Below are 15,940 nucleotides of genomic sequence, written 5' to 3'. Positions count from 1 at the left end.
AGTCTCGCCAACCAGACTCCGCTTCTTTACAGAAGAGGGTCTGGCAACACTCCATTGCGCGCTTTCAAAGGAAGTGACGCAGCGATATGGAGCCTACCGACCAATCAGAGCAGCTCCCTGAACGGGCGTCACGTTGTTGCGCCTTTGTTTTGTAGTTTTTCAACACAAGCAACCACTTCACGTTATGCTCCGGTATGCTTGTATTCTTACGTTTTTCTGACATAAACGACAGAAGTCATTTACTGAACTCCGTGTGGCAGGAGCGCCATTGTTAATGTCCGAATGACTACAACTTTCTTGTCGCTGTTTCTGTCGTCACATCCGTTATGTTCTCATTGGCTGCTATGCGCTTCGGTTGTCCCACATTAGTCCCGCCTCAAGCAGTAGCTTTTCTACGACAGGGTCGCCAGACTAGTCTCCTGTTTATTAAACAAATCGCTATGACCCATGTGACCACGCTGGGGTAGGTGGATTATTTTTAACCACGCTAGTTTTTGTTTAGCAGCCTGAAATTTGGAAGCATTTTCAGTGCATTGACTGGCTCCAGAGCCTTTCAGTCAAGGAACAGGCTGCGTAGGAGGAGACAGAGCGGCCATTAAGGTTCACACAGGACTCGGGAACATTCTTCACTGAATGGGGCTGAATGGGACCCGCTCATCTTTATTATATTGTATCTATGGGAACGATGCAGGTGAGACTCGAAAAATTAGAATATTGTTCAAAAGTTATTTTATTTCAACTTAAAATGTGAAACTAATATCTTATATAGACTCATTACATGCAAAGTGCCATAATTATGCCAAGCCCTTGTTGGACATTATAACAAATAAAGGCTATACATATCTAACTTTGCGTGTAATGAGTCTATCATGTATCAGATTCACAGTTTAAGTTGAATTACAGACTTTTTAACGATATTCTAATTTTCTGACTTTTCCGAGTAACACTTAAGGTGCACTTTGACGTCCCCACATAGACTTCTATAGGAGTGAAGTTATTACTGCGTGGATGGCAAAGTGCTCCTAAGGTATTATTACGCCTTAAAATATAGTACCCCTTTTTATCTGCTAAAGGTCAGCACACACTGCGCGACTTTTATGCCCGATTTCGCTGTATTTCTCAGTCGTGCCGAGTTTAATCGAGTCGGGTCTAGTTGAAGGCAGTCACACAGAGTCGGGTCGTGTAGTGTGGGGGGGTCATGTAGTGTGGGGGGGTCATGTAGTGTGGGGGGGTCGTGTAGTGTGGGGGGGTCGTGTAGTGTGGGGGGGTCACGACTGGACTGACGTTTGAATCGTGTAGTGTGGGCGGTAGAAAGACGCGACTAGATTTCAGTCCCAAATGTGAATGACAGAGTGATATAAAGACAGATAAACACAACCGCGCCTCCTTTTTTTCACTTCTCTGTTAAACCAGCAGCACAAACAACTCATTTCATGGCCACAGCCCCACACACGAAACAGCACAACTTTATATCACCAAAAGTTCACGACAAACACCTTTTCCAGCTACATTTCAACCACGAACAGAGTTTAGCGGCACTTACTGAGTTTGGAGACGAACAGTTCTAGCCTCCCCACCTTCTCCTCCGTCTCCTTTTCTTATTAAATCCACTGAAATACGTCCCGCTTCTTCCTGTCGCCAACTTTTATCTCCATTTGACAGAACTATAGCCAAGTTGGAGGCTTCGTAGTAGCAGTAAGCTAGCGCTGCGGTGTTGTGACATTGTTGACACCGTTGACCAATCGGGACCCGCACGTTATCCCACGCTCACAAACACAGGCCTGTCTTTGCGGATTTGGGGTCAGTTTAGCCGTAGAGAGGACAGACGCGCTGTGTTATAAAACATCAGCTGTTTGTCAGAATCGTGTCGTGTGTCGCTCTTACGATTCTCAGTCGTTAGGTGTGAACCCCCAGACGTTCGAAAATCGCACTGAATCCAGTCGTGTAGTGTGGACCCCCCATTCTATATAAAATCGTTTACGACTAGAAAAGTCGTGTAGTGTGTGCTGACCTTTAAATCGACAATTTTGTGTGACTAGACTTTGGATCGTGCAACTACTCGCGTAACTGTATTTAAATAGGAACAACATCTTTGGTCTTTTTGTGTGCGCACGCGTAAAGACCAGACAGGTACACGTCAACTTGTCTAAGCTCAGGTAGGAACATATCTCTTTAAGCTTTTATGAACAAACAGGATATGAATACAGCAAAGTCATGTTGTATTTGGCGGTCATTGCAAACTCAACTGTTGTACAATGTCATATTTATAACATGTAGTATTTAATATAATGATTTACAACGTGTCACATTATGCACTCCCTCCTTACTTTGTCAAACTCTGTCAAACTACTTTTGGAGTCATAGCAAGTCATTTACCAAGCGTTTCCTCATGTGCGAAGTGAGTAGCATGCGCAAAAGTGGATCAGAAGAACCCAAGTCATTAGCTTTAGACTTATTTTTTCACAAATAACTACTTTTACAACATACTTTAAAAAAAAAAAAAGAAAGAAAAATGATCCCATCAAAAGTGTCACACAATCGTCTTGACACTTTTACACGTTTTTAACTGGGTGGAACAGGATCCGGACCGCCATCTGTTTGATTGGGTGAACGGCTGCCCCACAACATTCGGTAACATAACAATTATATCTAGTGTCAGTCTTGTCAGTATTGTCCAGGTTGAATCCAGTCTAAGGACGTTAATGCTGTTATCAATGGCAGTGGTGATTAAACACATACCCAGATCACTTTGGCTTTCTCTTTAAAATGCTTTCATTGGAAGCTTGTTTCTGTTTTTGAATTAAACATATATACAAGAGCAAAGACAAGTCCTTTTGTTTTTCTTCTTCAATTGATTTGCCAAACTTGACGCCGGCATCGTCATTACTGTCATTCATCTTGTGCAACACTTAAATTCAAGTCTTAGTTCGAGTGCACCTGCTGCTCTGTGCTGTCAGGCAAGGTCGTGTTTCATTTTTATGTACATCTGTCAGTTTGGATGTTTTTGCTCTGGCAGGAAGAAATGGAATTATACATAACTAGTTACGGCTGATATGATGCACTAAAATAGCTTTATAATGATGAAAAAAAGGCTAATTCTTTTGGGATGTTTGCAAGAAAATTAGAAAATAAATGGCACTGGACGCAACAGTGACGCAGAGAGTAGAGCGGGTCGACGGTTCGACTCTTGCAGGTGCACACTGTCGTTGTGTCCTTGGGCAAAACGCTTCACCCGCCTCTAGTGTCTGCGTACACTGGTGTGTTAATGAGAGTGTGAATGGGTGACTGCTTCCTTGATATAAAGCACTTTGAGTGCCTAAAGCAGGTAGACAGGTGCTATATAAATGTGACCATTTACCCACTTACACAAACATTTGCCGTAATTTCTGGATTAAAAGCCACTACTAATTTTCACATGCTCTGAATCATACGGCCTATAAAACGATGAGGTTGATGTATACATTTTTACGCGCTAACAGCGTAGAGTCTAAATCTTATGCCTGAGCCTGACTAGAAATTTGGGCCAAGATATTTGGAGGAGTTGTCCCGTTCAGCCCTTTTTCCTACTTAGACCACAACGTTAGTGATGCACGGGTCAACCTCGGTCGGGTCGGGTAACTCAAAATTACAGCAAACTTCAGGTGCGGGTGGGTCAGCTTACAAAGCACACATTTGTTTTTGTCCTTAAATTGTTGGCTTATAACAAACAGTGCATTCTTATCCATAAGTGCCTCACACAGTTTTAATGGGTAAACGTGTCACGGCATGATATGTTTAGATGTCACCTGGCCTATTGTTTCTGTACGACAATCTTGTACACAATAGCTGTGCCCAAGCACGTAATGACACGCACATGTGATGAAAGTAATGCATCAACAAGAAGCAAGGTGAAACTAAAATAAAAGACACAGCATCTTACAAACCTGAGCAGAGCAACTATAGCGTCAGATAAAGGCTGCTCCACTTAAACTCTGTTGAGTTTGACAGAAAGAGTCATCCATGACGTGGTAGAAGTAAAGCCTCATGATAGTCTCTGCACCTCGCTTCCGGATAAGTCCATGAGCGATTTCAAAGGTTCCTCAGCAGCGCAGTAGCAAACTAAACTAAACTTAAATTACAACGGGTCGGGTTGGTGCAGGTAGGAAAAAAAGACAACCCGCCCATCTCTAGCGCACGTGCAGAGTGTGTTGGTCACGTTTCTAAAGCAGGGTGAGGCCAGCGCTTTGATACCAGCGCTACACCGAGACCTTCGCTTTATGTTCTTTATCTCAGAACAGTTTTTTAATTATCAATAAATGAACATGACTTGTCCTGTATAGAATGACATCTTGTTGTTTACTCTGTAGTAGAAGCTGAATTTGACTCTCCGATCCTGAATGACTCCTTGATTAAAAGTGCTAAGTGCACTCAGATAAGACATTCCCTCTTAAATCTAATATTATTTTTGTTTTTCCCTCTCCATGTATCTCAGTGCTGGTGCTGCTCATCCTGACCCTGAAGCGTCACCGGAAAGGCCAGCGCATGGCGGAGGACGAGGAGGACATGCGCGACAACGTCATCAAGTACAACGACGAGGGCGGGGGCGAGCAGGACACCCAGGCCTACGACATGAGCGCCCTCCGCAACCTCTACGACTTCCCCGAGGCCAAGAGCGCCGAGCCGGGCCCCGACATCCGCTCCCTGCCCCAGTGGATCCAGACCTCCAGGCTGAACGGCACCGCGCTCCGAGCCGGGGCGGAGGCGAGCGCGGTGGCGAGTCTGGGCGTGGAGGCGGTAGCGGCGGACTTTTCGTTATTCAAGGGGTACATAAAGAAGAAAGTGGAGCAGGCCGACGCCGATCTGTCCGTGCCGCCGTATGATTCCTTCCAGACATACGCTTTTGAAGGCACGAGTTCGCCCGCGCTCTCTCTCAGTTCCATTCATACGCTCTCAACCACCTCGGAGCAGGATTTTTCATACCTTAGCGACTGGGGGCCGAGGTTCAGGCAGTTGGCAGGATATTACGCTCCGGGGAACCTCGAAGAAGAGGGGTCCTAGCACTGTAACAACAGATTAAAAATGACTCTCTCTTTTCCTTGTCCTCGCCCTTTGGTTTTCCTCTGGACGTGTCAGAGCCAGCGCTGTGTTCGCCACAAAGACAAGAGACTTTTATCTCTTTGCAAGAAGTCAAAACGTTGGACATTTGTAAAAGTCCCTTTGGTTTCGAGCCCTAACAGACTTGGCCACTCTCGGGCAATGACCAGTCCACATTCTTTCCCAAGGTGTAACATACTTAGATGGTTGTTGGTCTTTTAACGATGAATTGGAAGAAATGCCTGAGGTTCTCAACTAGTATCACGTTGGGGTCACCCTTGGATGACAAGCCATGATCCAAACGAAAATACAGAGATTTCTGCCTTGACTAAGCCCATGAAGCTTAAGTCATGATCAAAACAACTCAGCACCAGTCATTTCAATTGACTTGGCTAGTGTTGTTGATAAATCGAAAGAAAGGTTCACTGAGAAAGATCCACAACCCGCTGCAAAAGGTCCCACGACCCTCTTTCAGGTCGAGACTCACCAGTTGAGAACCACTGCATCATAATATACTAAATTTCTGCTAAATAGAAGGTAAAGGAAGTGCCAACTCCAAGTATGTGCTAGTAAGAGTATCTGGTGGAGAAAAAATGACCGTGCGAGCACCGTCCCCTGTGGGATCCCCGACGACAAAATGAGCAGCAATGTGACGAAAAAAAACAAAAATACCAACTTGCTCTGTGGCAATTAGGGCTGGGTACCGTTAAATGGTACCTACTTGGTACTGACTGAAAAGCTCCGGTAGGGGGCGGTATCGGAAAACTAATTTTCGGTACTTTTTCTCTCGAAACGTCAATAAATGATCCGCAGTGAATCTAAAAACGCCTGAACTCATGAGCAGCTTCAGCGCAAATGCAGAAGCGAAGCAAAGCTATAACTTACTAACACTTCAGTCATTATCAGAGATGGCAGAGTCTGAGCCAGGACTAAACCAGGACTTACAGTAAACTGGATAAAAACCAGGACGAAACCTGGACTGAATAAGAAACTAGACTCTTAGACAAATAGAAAAGCAGTGACAACAAGAAACACATCGGCTTTGTTTACAACTCCAGCTGCACCAAATGGCTGCACAAAGATTATCTCTGGAAAAGGTGAGGCTCACTCTGCATTAGCCATTTTTGGAACAGTTATGGTACATTTTCAGTGACAGAGTGAGCGCTCGCACTATGTACCAGATCTTTGTGTGAGGCGCTTTCACTTCGTCGAACAGCGCAGTGTGTTTAGAAAAGTTTATCTGAAAGAAAACTGTGCCTGATGTGGATCTGTCTCTGCACCTCAGGAGGTAATAATGTCCTTTCTCTCTTTCTGCTCAAATGAAGTTACAGGTGACGCTGCTGCTCCTGTTTTCTGATGTGCCGTGTTTGGACTTTCTCCTGAACAATACTTTTCCTATGCACATTATTTTAATTAAATTGAAATAACATAGGTATCGAAAAAAGTACCGTTAAGGCACCGGTACCGAAAAGCAGGTATCGTTAAAGTAGCGGTATCGGTACCCAGCCCTAGTGGCAATGCATATGAGATCGTGGACATAATCAATGTCCAACAAAAAAAAAAGACAGTGATAGTGAAATCCAAGCTAACTCTTGCCTTTAATGAGATATCACCATGAAAACACTCCAAGATAGCACTCTTTAAGTACTTTTGAGAGCAGTCGAGAACCATTTTACTGAATTATGGAGTAAGATGTTCCAGTAATTGCCTCACGTTATTACTTCTTGGGATAAGAGTGGTTTAAATGAGGTATCTCAGCGTCAACATTACAAATGGTAGCCATGGACACCAAGGCCAAACGTGTATTTATACCAAGAAAGGGGAAATATTTATGTATTTATTTGTCATGTATTTATTTATTTATTACACCACGACTGTTGTTGCCGCTTCAGTGAACTCGGCTGCACTGTGGACATTTGCGAAAAGGGAAACACAAAAGCAGTTACTTTCAGTGGCATTTCTTTACACGAGACTGGCTCCGAGGTGGCTTCTAGGTCACCCCGAAACACATGCTGTCCTCAAAAAGATTTGTATTTATTTTCTACAAACACTTTTGTAAAATAACCAAGGGACAAAACGGAGCGGTGACAAAGACGAACAGATGGGGGTGGAGAGAGAGAGACTTGGAAAAGAAGACGGCCCCCAATTGGTCGATAATGGCTTAGACTGACATACTTTTGCCGTACTTTGTTGTGATTTATAAATGGATTTTTCGGGGGGTCACAAATAGAGGACTATTATGGGATGACAATTTGTTTTTTCTTATCCTTTCACACCGCCAATTGTAAGGCAATAAAGGCACAAAATGGCTACAGTGATTTTGACGGATGGTGCGACGGGATTGGCCGGCTGCTTAACCCACTGGGAGCCAATCAGCATTCCACTTTCTGTTCCGTGTTTAGTATGTTCAACTACTTTTTATATTCGGGTATGTTCTGTTTTGAATTTGATATTGCTTTGAAGGGATCTGGGGAATTATAATGGACTGGTTACCTCCACACGATATCCTACTCAATGTTGACCTTAAATTGCAAATGTATGGAAAAGAAAAAAATGAATAAATATTTAATTTTTTTGGTAACAAAACTGAAACCTTGCTTTGTTTCAGATGAAGCAGTGGTTTAGATGTGGGATACAGTATCTTAGCACTCGCGTCTAGAAGGTCCTGAGTTTGTTTCCCAGGACTCCTAGAAGACGGTGACTTTGGCCCTGTCCATACGAAGTCAAGCTGAGGACCAAACGCAAAGATGTTTTATCAATACAGTGTATCGTCCATACGAGCCCGGCGTTTTGGGGGTCTGTAAACAAACATTTTCCAAACTAGCTCCTGGAGTGGAAAGATCTCAAAAAGCTGTTTACGTGGCACCATTGTTACGACGTCTCCACAACTTTCACTAAAACTAGAGTGGTGTCTGTTCTCCATAATCTACTGACCTTATAATGAGTTTTCCTCATGGAAGTACGGACCAGGATCCGGTACAGGGAGGAGAGGACGGGAGTGAGACACAGCCACATAACCGGTGTCTTCGGGGTCCCTGCACTTCAAAGGACAGTTCAAAAGTCGGGCACTTTTTCATATAAAATTTGAATAACACCAGCCAGAAAACTCACAATACAGACTCGATCGATAGGGCACACTTTTTAATTTTCTTTATGTTGCTTATTTAGCTTATACTGTCTGGCTGTTGATATTTACTGATTTACAGATCACATAGATATGATGTTATCTTAATGTATTGTTTCACGCTACATGTAAACAAGTGCTATAATAACAGAAAAAGTAGATGCTAATTTAATTTAGAAGCTTCATCTGTTTGACAACTGTTTGACGGCTCCACAATTGCTATCCAACACACAGGATAACATTTAAGTTTAGATGGTACTAGTGGATAATTGTGCACATGGAAACTTTTTACCCATCATGATGGTTTTACTCCGCTCCTCTTTGCTCCACTGCAGTTCACAAGCCACAGGTGACAAGTAGAAAAACCCGGCCGAGTCAGTCTGTGTTTGGGCTGACAGTAAAAGTCACTGACAGGTTTTTCTGCTTTAGTCCCGTCACGTCTGAAGAATAAACTCTCCTCCTCGTCTCTGCTGTAGATCCTAAATCCTAAATTTTCACTCTTTTTAGCCATTTTCTGGTGGAATATGAACTTATTTATCAAATACAAATAAAGTCAAGTGTAAATCGGGCCCATATGGATATTTTCTCACAGCAGATTGTTCAGTAGAAGTGAAAAAACGGCAGTTGTAGCTAGCGCGAGCTAACCGTTAGCATTAGCCCGATGCTAACATGTAGCATCATGTTAGCATTCTCTGTTTTTTTTATGTATTTATGGGCTGTTGAACCACTTTGCTCCTCTCCATGTCTTTGTATCTTTATTTAGTAGAAAACTATATTCATAATTCAACATTTGTTAAAGTAGTTTTTGAATAATTAGAGAAAGTTTAGATTTCTTCAAAATTGTTTTCCCCCTTAACTGTTTTCAAACATGACCATATATGGGTGATTCCAGAGATGCTGTCTGTATCTATGCGCCCTCTACGTCTTGTTCTGTTTTCTGTGTTAGCATCACAGCGCCTCACACAGGCCTGGAAGAAGAAAATGGCGCGTTTTCACAGACCTGAGTCGACCCATGTGGACGCACACATTTACTAAGCTGGCTTCGTGCTTACAAAGAAAGTTTCTGAAAACATAAGCGTTTTGTCTTCGTGTGGATATTGCCTTTCTGTCTCCCATTTCATCTCCTCACATAAGTTTCCTCTAGTGATGGGATTCATGGCTCTTTACAGGAAGCCGAGTCAATCAAATTTTATTAATATAGCACTTTACAACAGCACGAGGAAGACCAAAGGCTTTAAAAACAAACATTAAAATTTTAAAATCAACCCGGAAACGGACCAGGAGCCGGTACAGGGAGGAGAGGACGGGAGTGATGTGGCTGTGTCCGGATGAGCCGTTGAGACACAGCCACATCACCGGCCACATAACCGGTGTCTTCGGGGTCCCTACACTTCAAAGGACAGGTCAAAAGTCGGGCTTTATATAAAATTTAAATAACGCCGGCCAGAAAACTCACAATATAGACTCGATCACACTTTTTAATTTTCTTTATGTTGCTTATTTAGCTTATACTGTCTGGCTGTTGATATTTACTGATTTACAGATCACATAGATATGATGTTATCTTAATGTATTGTTTCACACTACATGTAAACAAATGCTATAATTACAGAAAAGGTAGATGCTAATTTAATTTAGAAGCTTCATCTGTTTGACAACTGTTTGACAGCTCCACAATTGCTATCCAACACACAGGAAAACATTTAAGTTTACATGATACTAGTGGATAATTGTGCATATGGAAACTGTTTACCCATCAAAGACACACATATATATTGTTGTGTTTTATTACATGTACATTATCAATAACAGATAAGCACAAAGAAGAAGAAGAAGAAGAAGTGTGTGTTAACTGAGTAGGAGGAAGACTTACCTGTCACATTGCATTGATACATTCTACGCTAACATAATAACGGTGTCTTAAATATTTTAGCAGTGCAGAATAAAAAGTACATTACTCACATTTAACTGCATTATTTCATGGCCCATTGTTATACCAAGAGAGTCTATGTATTTTATCACTGTGTGCCTTTGCCAAAAAGTCATTTGCTCATCCATTATTAATTATAGCCTTTAGCCTAACAGTATTTTCTTCCTGACAAGCAAATACCACGGGCGAGATGGATCTAGGTCAATGGCAGCTTCATAGTCATTCAAGGAGATTCTGTGAGAGGATATTTGTTTTCAGCTATGTTAAGGGTAAAATTAATCAAGCAACGTTTCGGGTTTTTTTTTTATGACACCATTTAACCCAGCTAATTCTTGAACCGACAAAGTAGAGGGGCTAGTATTCGCCTCTAAGTTATAGGTCAGTGCACAATGTTGTGTCGTTTGGCAGGACACCTCCCCCGCCGGTGTTAGTGCGACGGTCTGTAGTTCGTCACGGCCATGTTTAAGCAAATCAGAGAAAGATAGTCAGGTTTATTAGTGCTAATGCGTTCCTAAAATTCTTCTCTTCACAGGGACTTGTTTATAAGCAGGGAGCTGTGGAGCTAATCAGGGGCGGAGCTGGAGAGGGGGGGGGGCCTGGGGTGGCACTCGCCCCCCATGGAATTTCACTGGCCACCCCATGTAAGTATGTGCCAGCCCTCGCGGGATGGCTGAAAAGTTAAAACTGTGATGAATAGATACAGACGGCATCTCGTCATAGAAGGGGGCGTGGCTTCGCCGAGGGGGGAAATAGAATCTTTAGAGAAACACAATTGGCTTGTTGCACAGTATGGCTATGCTAGTTCCTCTGACCTGAAGTTGTGAGCGCCAGTACTTCCTGTCTGTATTCTTTTCCTATAGAAATTAGCTCCGACCTGCTGGAATAATAATCATATTTTCGAAAGATTACGTGGTGGACAGTGAGTTTCCTGGTAGATGATCATTTACTGTGTGTTCAAATCTTGATGTAACGAGTTCAGAGGAGACACCTGTGATCATAGAGGATTGATAGTTTGTCTTGAAGCTAAAGGCTAACATGCTATAAAAAATGGAATGAAAATATATAGCGATAAAAAAAATTAAAGTAGGACAAGATGGTTTATATGCAGATTAGTTTATATTTGAGGCACTATTTCAAATGTTATAATAAAATAAAAATATAGATGAAATTAATGTTAAGACAAACTCACTGATCCTTATAAACATAGACGTCTCCTCTACGGAAATATTTACACTGTACAGCAACTCATTAACCTGAAGTAAGTGATCATCTACCAGGAACTCACTGTCCACCACAGAATCTGTAGGAAATACGATGATTCGAACGAGTCTAAGCTAATCTTAATGGAAATGAATACGGACAGGAAGTACTAGCGCCCACAGCTTCAGCTCAGAGGAACTAGCGTAGCCACATTGTGCAACAAGCTAATTTTCCCTCTTTTTAGCCATTTTCTGGTGGAATATGAACTTATTTATCACATAAATAAAGTCAAATGTAAATCAGGCCCATATGGATATTTTCTCACTGCAGATTGTTCAGTAGAAGTGAAAAAACGGCAGTTGTAGCAAGCGCTAGCTAACCGTTAGCATTAGCCCGATGCTAACATGTAGCATGAAGTTAGCATTCTCCGTTATTCATGTATTTATGGGCTGTTGAACCACTTTGCTCCTCTCCATGTCTTTGTTTCTTTATTTAGTAGAAACCATGTTCATAATTCAGCATTTGTTACAGACGGCATCTCTGGAATCGCCCATATATGGTCATTTTTGAAAACAGTTAAGGGGGAAAACAATTTTGACAAAATGTATATTTTCTCTAATTATTCAAAAACTACTGTAACAAATGCTGAATTATGAATACAGTTTCTACTAAATAATGATACAAAGACATGGACTCCCTAACACATCCCCGATACATTGCCATATCAGACACAAACAAAACTTAATGTTCATGAATTGTGAAATAGTTCAAAGGGAATTGTCCCGTGTAGCTGATCCGCAGCCCACATGGAGGAACACCTGTTTTGTCCTCACCTGTCTTGTCCTCACCCCGCCCCCCCCCTAGTTACTGTTGCTACGTCTGACAAACAAATGGTCAAGGACGACAGGCAACAGACAGGTCTCAAGAAAAATCAAAGAAACCTCATGATCTCTTCCTTAAATGCAACAGCACAGCCTTGTGGACGCTTCATACTCTTGCGCTGCCAGGTAAGCACCCTCTTACTTTTTGATTATCGCTAATGATAGAAGCATTTTTCCGGTGCGCTAAAGTTAGCTAGCGCTAGCTAAACCTACAGGTGCCTCAACAACAATCAGCTACAGTCAGTTATCAGGACCGAGACAAAATACACAGTACATTTATTTATGATAAACAGGGAGACAAGACACATGAGACTTTAGGGTTGAGTTACAGTTAAAGTTACAGCTCCAGTGCCAGTTTGTGTAACGTTATGTGACTGTCAGTAGCTAGATGTTAGCATGCTAAGGTGTTAGCCTAGCCTTACCTTAGAGCTGACGTAGCCTATGCTTGTTTATTTGGAGACATTTATCTGGGTGTAGGCCGTCCACATTGTATGATCCATTGTAGGCAGTGTTCAGGTTGTGTTTTTGCTTTGAGAAGGAAAATAACTCCACTCCCCCAGACACACTCTTGTGCTACCAAGTGTCTGATTTATATCCTCCATAAGCAGATGCTTCACCATTTTGCTTCTTCTTCTCTGTCTGGTGGGTTTTGATGGTTAGCAGTAAAATAAAGCGCATCTGCTCAGTGTTCATTGCTGGTGTGTCCCATTGTTTTGCATTAGAGGTGTGTGTTGCATCATGTCGGACCAGGCTTCATAGTAACGGTTGCTAGGATGTCTGATTGGACTATTAACATTTGGGGGCGGGGCTTGGCGAAAGGTCAATTTGCTGAATGTTCTCTCACTTCTCTTCACCCCTTTGCCCTGTATGGCCCTAACAAAAAAGCTTATAGGCTAAAATCTGAAGTGTAGATTTGTCCCTCCTATTAGATCAGGGGTCCTCAGACTTTTTTCTCTAGGGGCCACATTATTGTTCCTGACTGTGATGGGGGGCCGGACCGGGTTGGCTATTACATATAATGGGCTATATGCACAGTTTCCCCACATGACGTCAGACGCAGCACTTCCTGTCGCTGGTCGTTTACGTTCACAATTAGCAGGTTCCCACACCAAAATAGCGATAGCTCAGGATCTGGTTAAGGACAACGAGTTACTGATGGACAGTCACAGCAACGTATTACAAACATCATGTTCGCTGTGAATCCAGCACCCAAAGGAAACGCCAGCGTTCGTAAGGTAGGAGCTTTTATCTTAGAGCTAAAGGCTAGTGTTGAAAAATGATAATATAACATGTAAACAAGTAAATATTATTTAAACTACTAACAGGACAATTCTTTTTTGCGCAGGCTTGTTCAAAACTTTGCGCTAGTTTTATTTTTTATTTTGTTAGCCGCGTTAGCTTCAAGACAAAAACATCCACCGTTATGAACACGGAGGTTTCCTCCAGTGAAGTCGTTGCGTCTCACGTAATATTTTTTAACCTGCTCCAGCCACATCCGAACTTTTACTCGCCGTCCTTTACCAAATCTTAAGCTATTGCTTCATTTCTGTGGGACCTGCTAATTTTTAATGGGAAGAGATGACAGACAGGAAGGACAGCCTCTGGCTGACTGTCCAGGCGGAAATGACGTGGGGTCACTGTGCATATAGCCCATTGTATGACTCAGACCAAAATGCCTCTTTGTGAAGTAAAGATGACTCGCCTGCACAGTCGTCCCCACTACTATATATCCACAAGATCAACACTTGATTCAGGCTCATATTTGTTTCACTGTAGTGGTTTGCAAAAATAGTAATCAAGTCTTCACACTTTGTTTTAATTATTTTTATTTTCAAATAAAACATCATTATGTAATGTGACCAAAGTAATAACTTCTTACACTTGTATTGCGCTTTACAAGCCTGTGTCACAAGTTTCTCAAAGTACTGTAGTCATTATTCATTCTCTCCACACTCTGTGATGTTAAGCTTCATTTACCACATGGCTATAATGTGTTTATATTCTGATCTCTTATGTAGGTGCCCTCTGCTGGACATGTTATGGTACAGGTACAGGTCACTGTATATAATGGTCAAATGTCCATAAAACATATGTGACATGATGAGAGGAATAAACAATTAATGGTTCAGATTTCTATAACAGACACCTGTGGAATTATTTTGTATTTATTCAAATTGCCCCCTAGTGGCTGGAATGAGTAAACTGGTTATTTAGTTAAAATATCCTAACTCCGCACAGGAATGGGCTAGAGACTTCAAGTCGGGGGCCAGATTAAATCATCTCGTAGTTTGAGGACCCCTGTATTAGATGGATGAATAATAAATAAATAAATACTTTGTGCTTATTTTAACAGCTTTACAGGGTTGAGAAAAAAAAACGTCATCTTTGTAGCTGCAGGAGGTCACGTGAAATGCTTTGCAAGACATAATTATATTTTCAGGGCAAGAGCACTCCCTTGGTTTCCTTACCATAAATGAGCTCCTCCATCGTCTTCAATCTTTGTCAAAACCGTGATTCAAAGACGGCCTGCACGCGTGACATTATGAATATGCGGCCGTCCATTAAAGCCATAACTTCAAGGCCATGAGACGTCTTTTGATTGACAATGCTCTGGGGCAGCGCCGCGTACGCATGAAACAGCCTCCCCCCCCTTCTCCTCGCTCTCCGGGATAATGACAATTGATTAAACACAGGGGCGAGAAAATGCAGAAAATATCAATCATAAACTGCCTAAGAGCCCGACGCCATTAGTTATTTAGTTTTCCGAAAGGGAAAAATCACCTTAACCGAGCGACCGGCACATCCGTTTAGCGAAGAATGAAAGGCATAAGCAAACTTTGTCCAGCAAAATCAGCAGAAAGCAGGGGCGGACTGGGACTGAAAAACAGCCCTGGACTCTGACTAGCCTGGCCCAAATTAGCGTAATTTTGCACTTCCACAGATACATATTTTAACCTTTTACCACTCGCCTTAACAATAACGAGTGCATTTTCCCCAGTTCGGTAGTTGGTATCATCAGCAAAAAGAACAGGAAAGGTGGTTGTAGAGCCAGAAGCAAAATTATTAATATAAATAATGAATAATAACGGTCCCAAAATTGAACCTTGTGGTACACCATACTCCACGGAATTCCTTTTAGATTCATGTTTTTTTTATGGTAAATGGTCTTAACTTATATAGCGCTTTTCCACCTACATTAGGCACTCACCCATTCATACTCTCAGTCATACACCAATGTGCGCAGACACTTATACTGGGCTCTACCCAAATCTAAAAGCTTCTTGACTGGAGATCAACAATGTAACGCCTCATTTGAAAGCTAAGACCTTCAAACGTCACGTTGCCACATTTTTGTCATGTTTTTGTTGTTTTTTTAATCATTTTTTCTATCATTTTTTGTTGTGTTTTTCTCACGTTCTTGTAGTTTGTTTTTTTTGTCTCTGTTTTTCTCATGTTTTTGTTGACTTTTCATCCTCTTTTTCTCGCTATTTTGACGCTTTTCTTTTCAGCTTTTAGATTTGGGTAAAGCTCGGTTGAGGCGGGACCAGTGGGCCTAGAGCCAGTGGCCCCTCTGTGACATATGGCCAGTCCGCCCCTGGCAGAAAGGGAATTAAATTAGATGTGGCTTTGGTCGCTATAACTGAATGTTCACAGATAAAGGATGGCGTCACAAAGAGTCAAGGAAAAAGCATGCCTTGGAATTATCTTTTTGTGTTTGCGTTAATAATTGCA

At 42.1% G+C, this 15,940-nt stretch overlaps 1 protein-coding gene and 1 long non-coding RNA gene across 2 annotated transcripts in view; one reads left to right on the top strand and one right to left on the bottom strand.

The window, feature by feature from the left end:
* cdh22 (cadherin 22) overlaps window positions 1-5,758 on the top strand; it is a 170,803-nt gene extending 165,045 nt beyond the window's left edge. Inside the window, exon 12 of the mRNA XM_079579254.1 lies at window positions 4,472-5,758. Within this exon, the coding sequence (XP_079435380.1) occupies window positions 4,472-5,037 (566 nt within the window). The 3' untranslated portion in view covers window positions 5,038-5,758. The remainder of the gene's footprint in view (window positions 1-4,471) is intronic.
* LOC306980134 overlaps window positions 1-15,940 on the bottom strand; it is a 452,652-nt gene that overhangs the window by 256,375 nt on the left and 180,337 nt on the right. The window lies entirely within an intron of this gene.

Source organism: Gobius niger (genome assembly GCF_951799975.1).
Source record: "Gobius niger genome assembly, chromosome: 20".
Taxonomy (NCBI): Eukaryota; Metazoa; Chordata; class Actinopteri; order Gobiiformes; family Gobiidae; genus Gobius; species Gobius niger.
The sequence above is the reverse complement of the archived record's forward strand: the minus strand, read 5'-3'. Positions and strand labels throughout refer to the sequence as shown.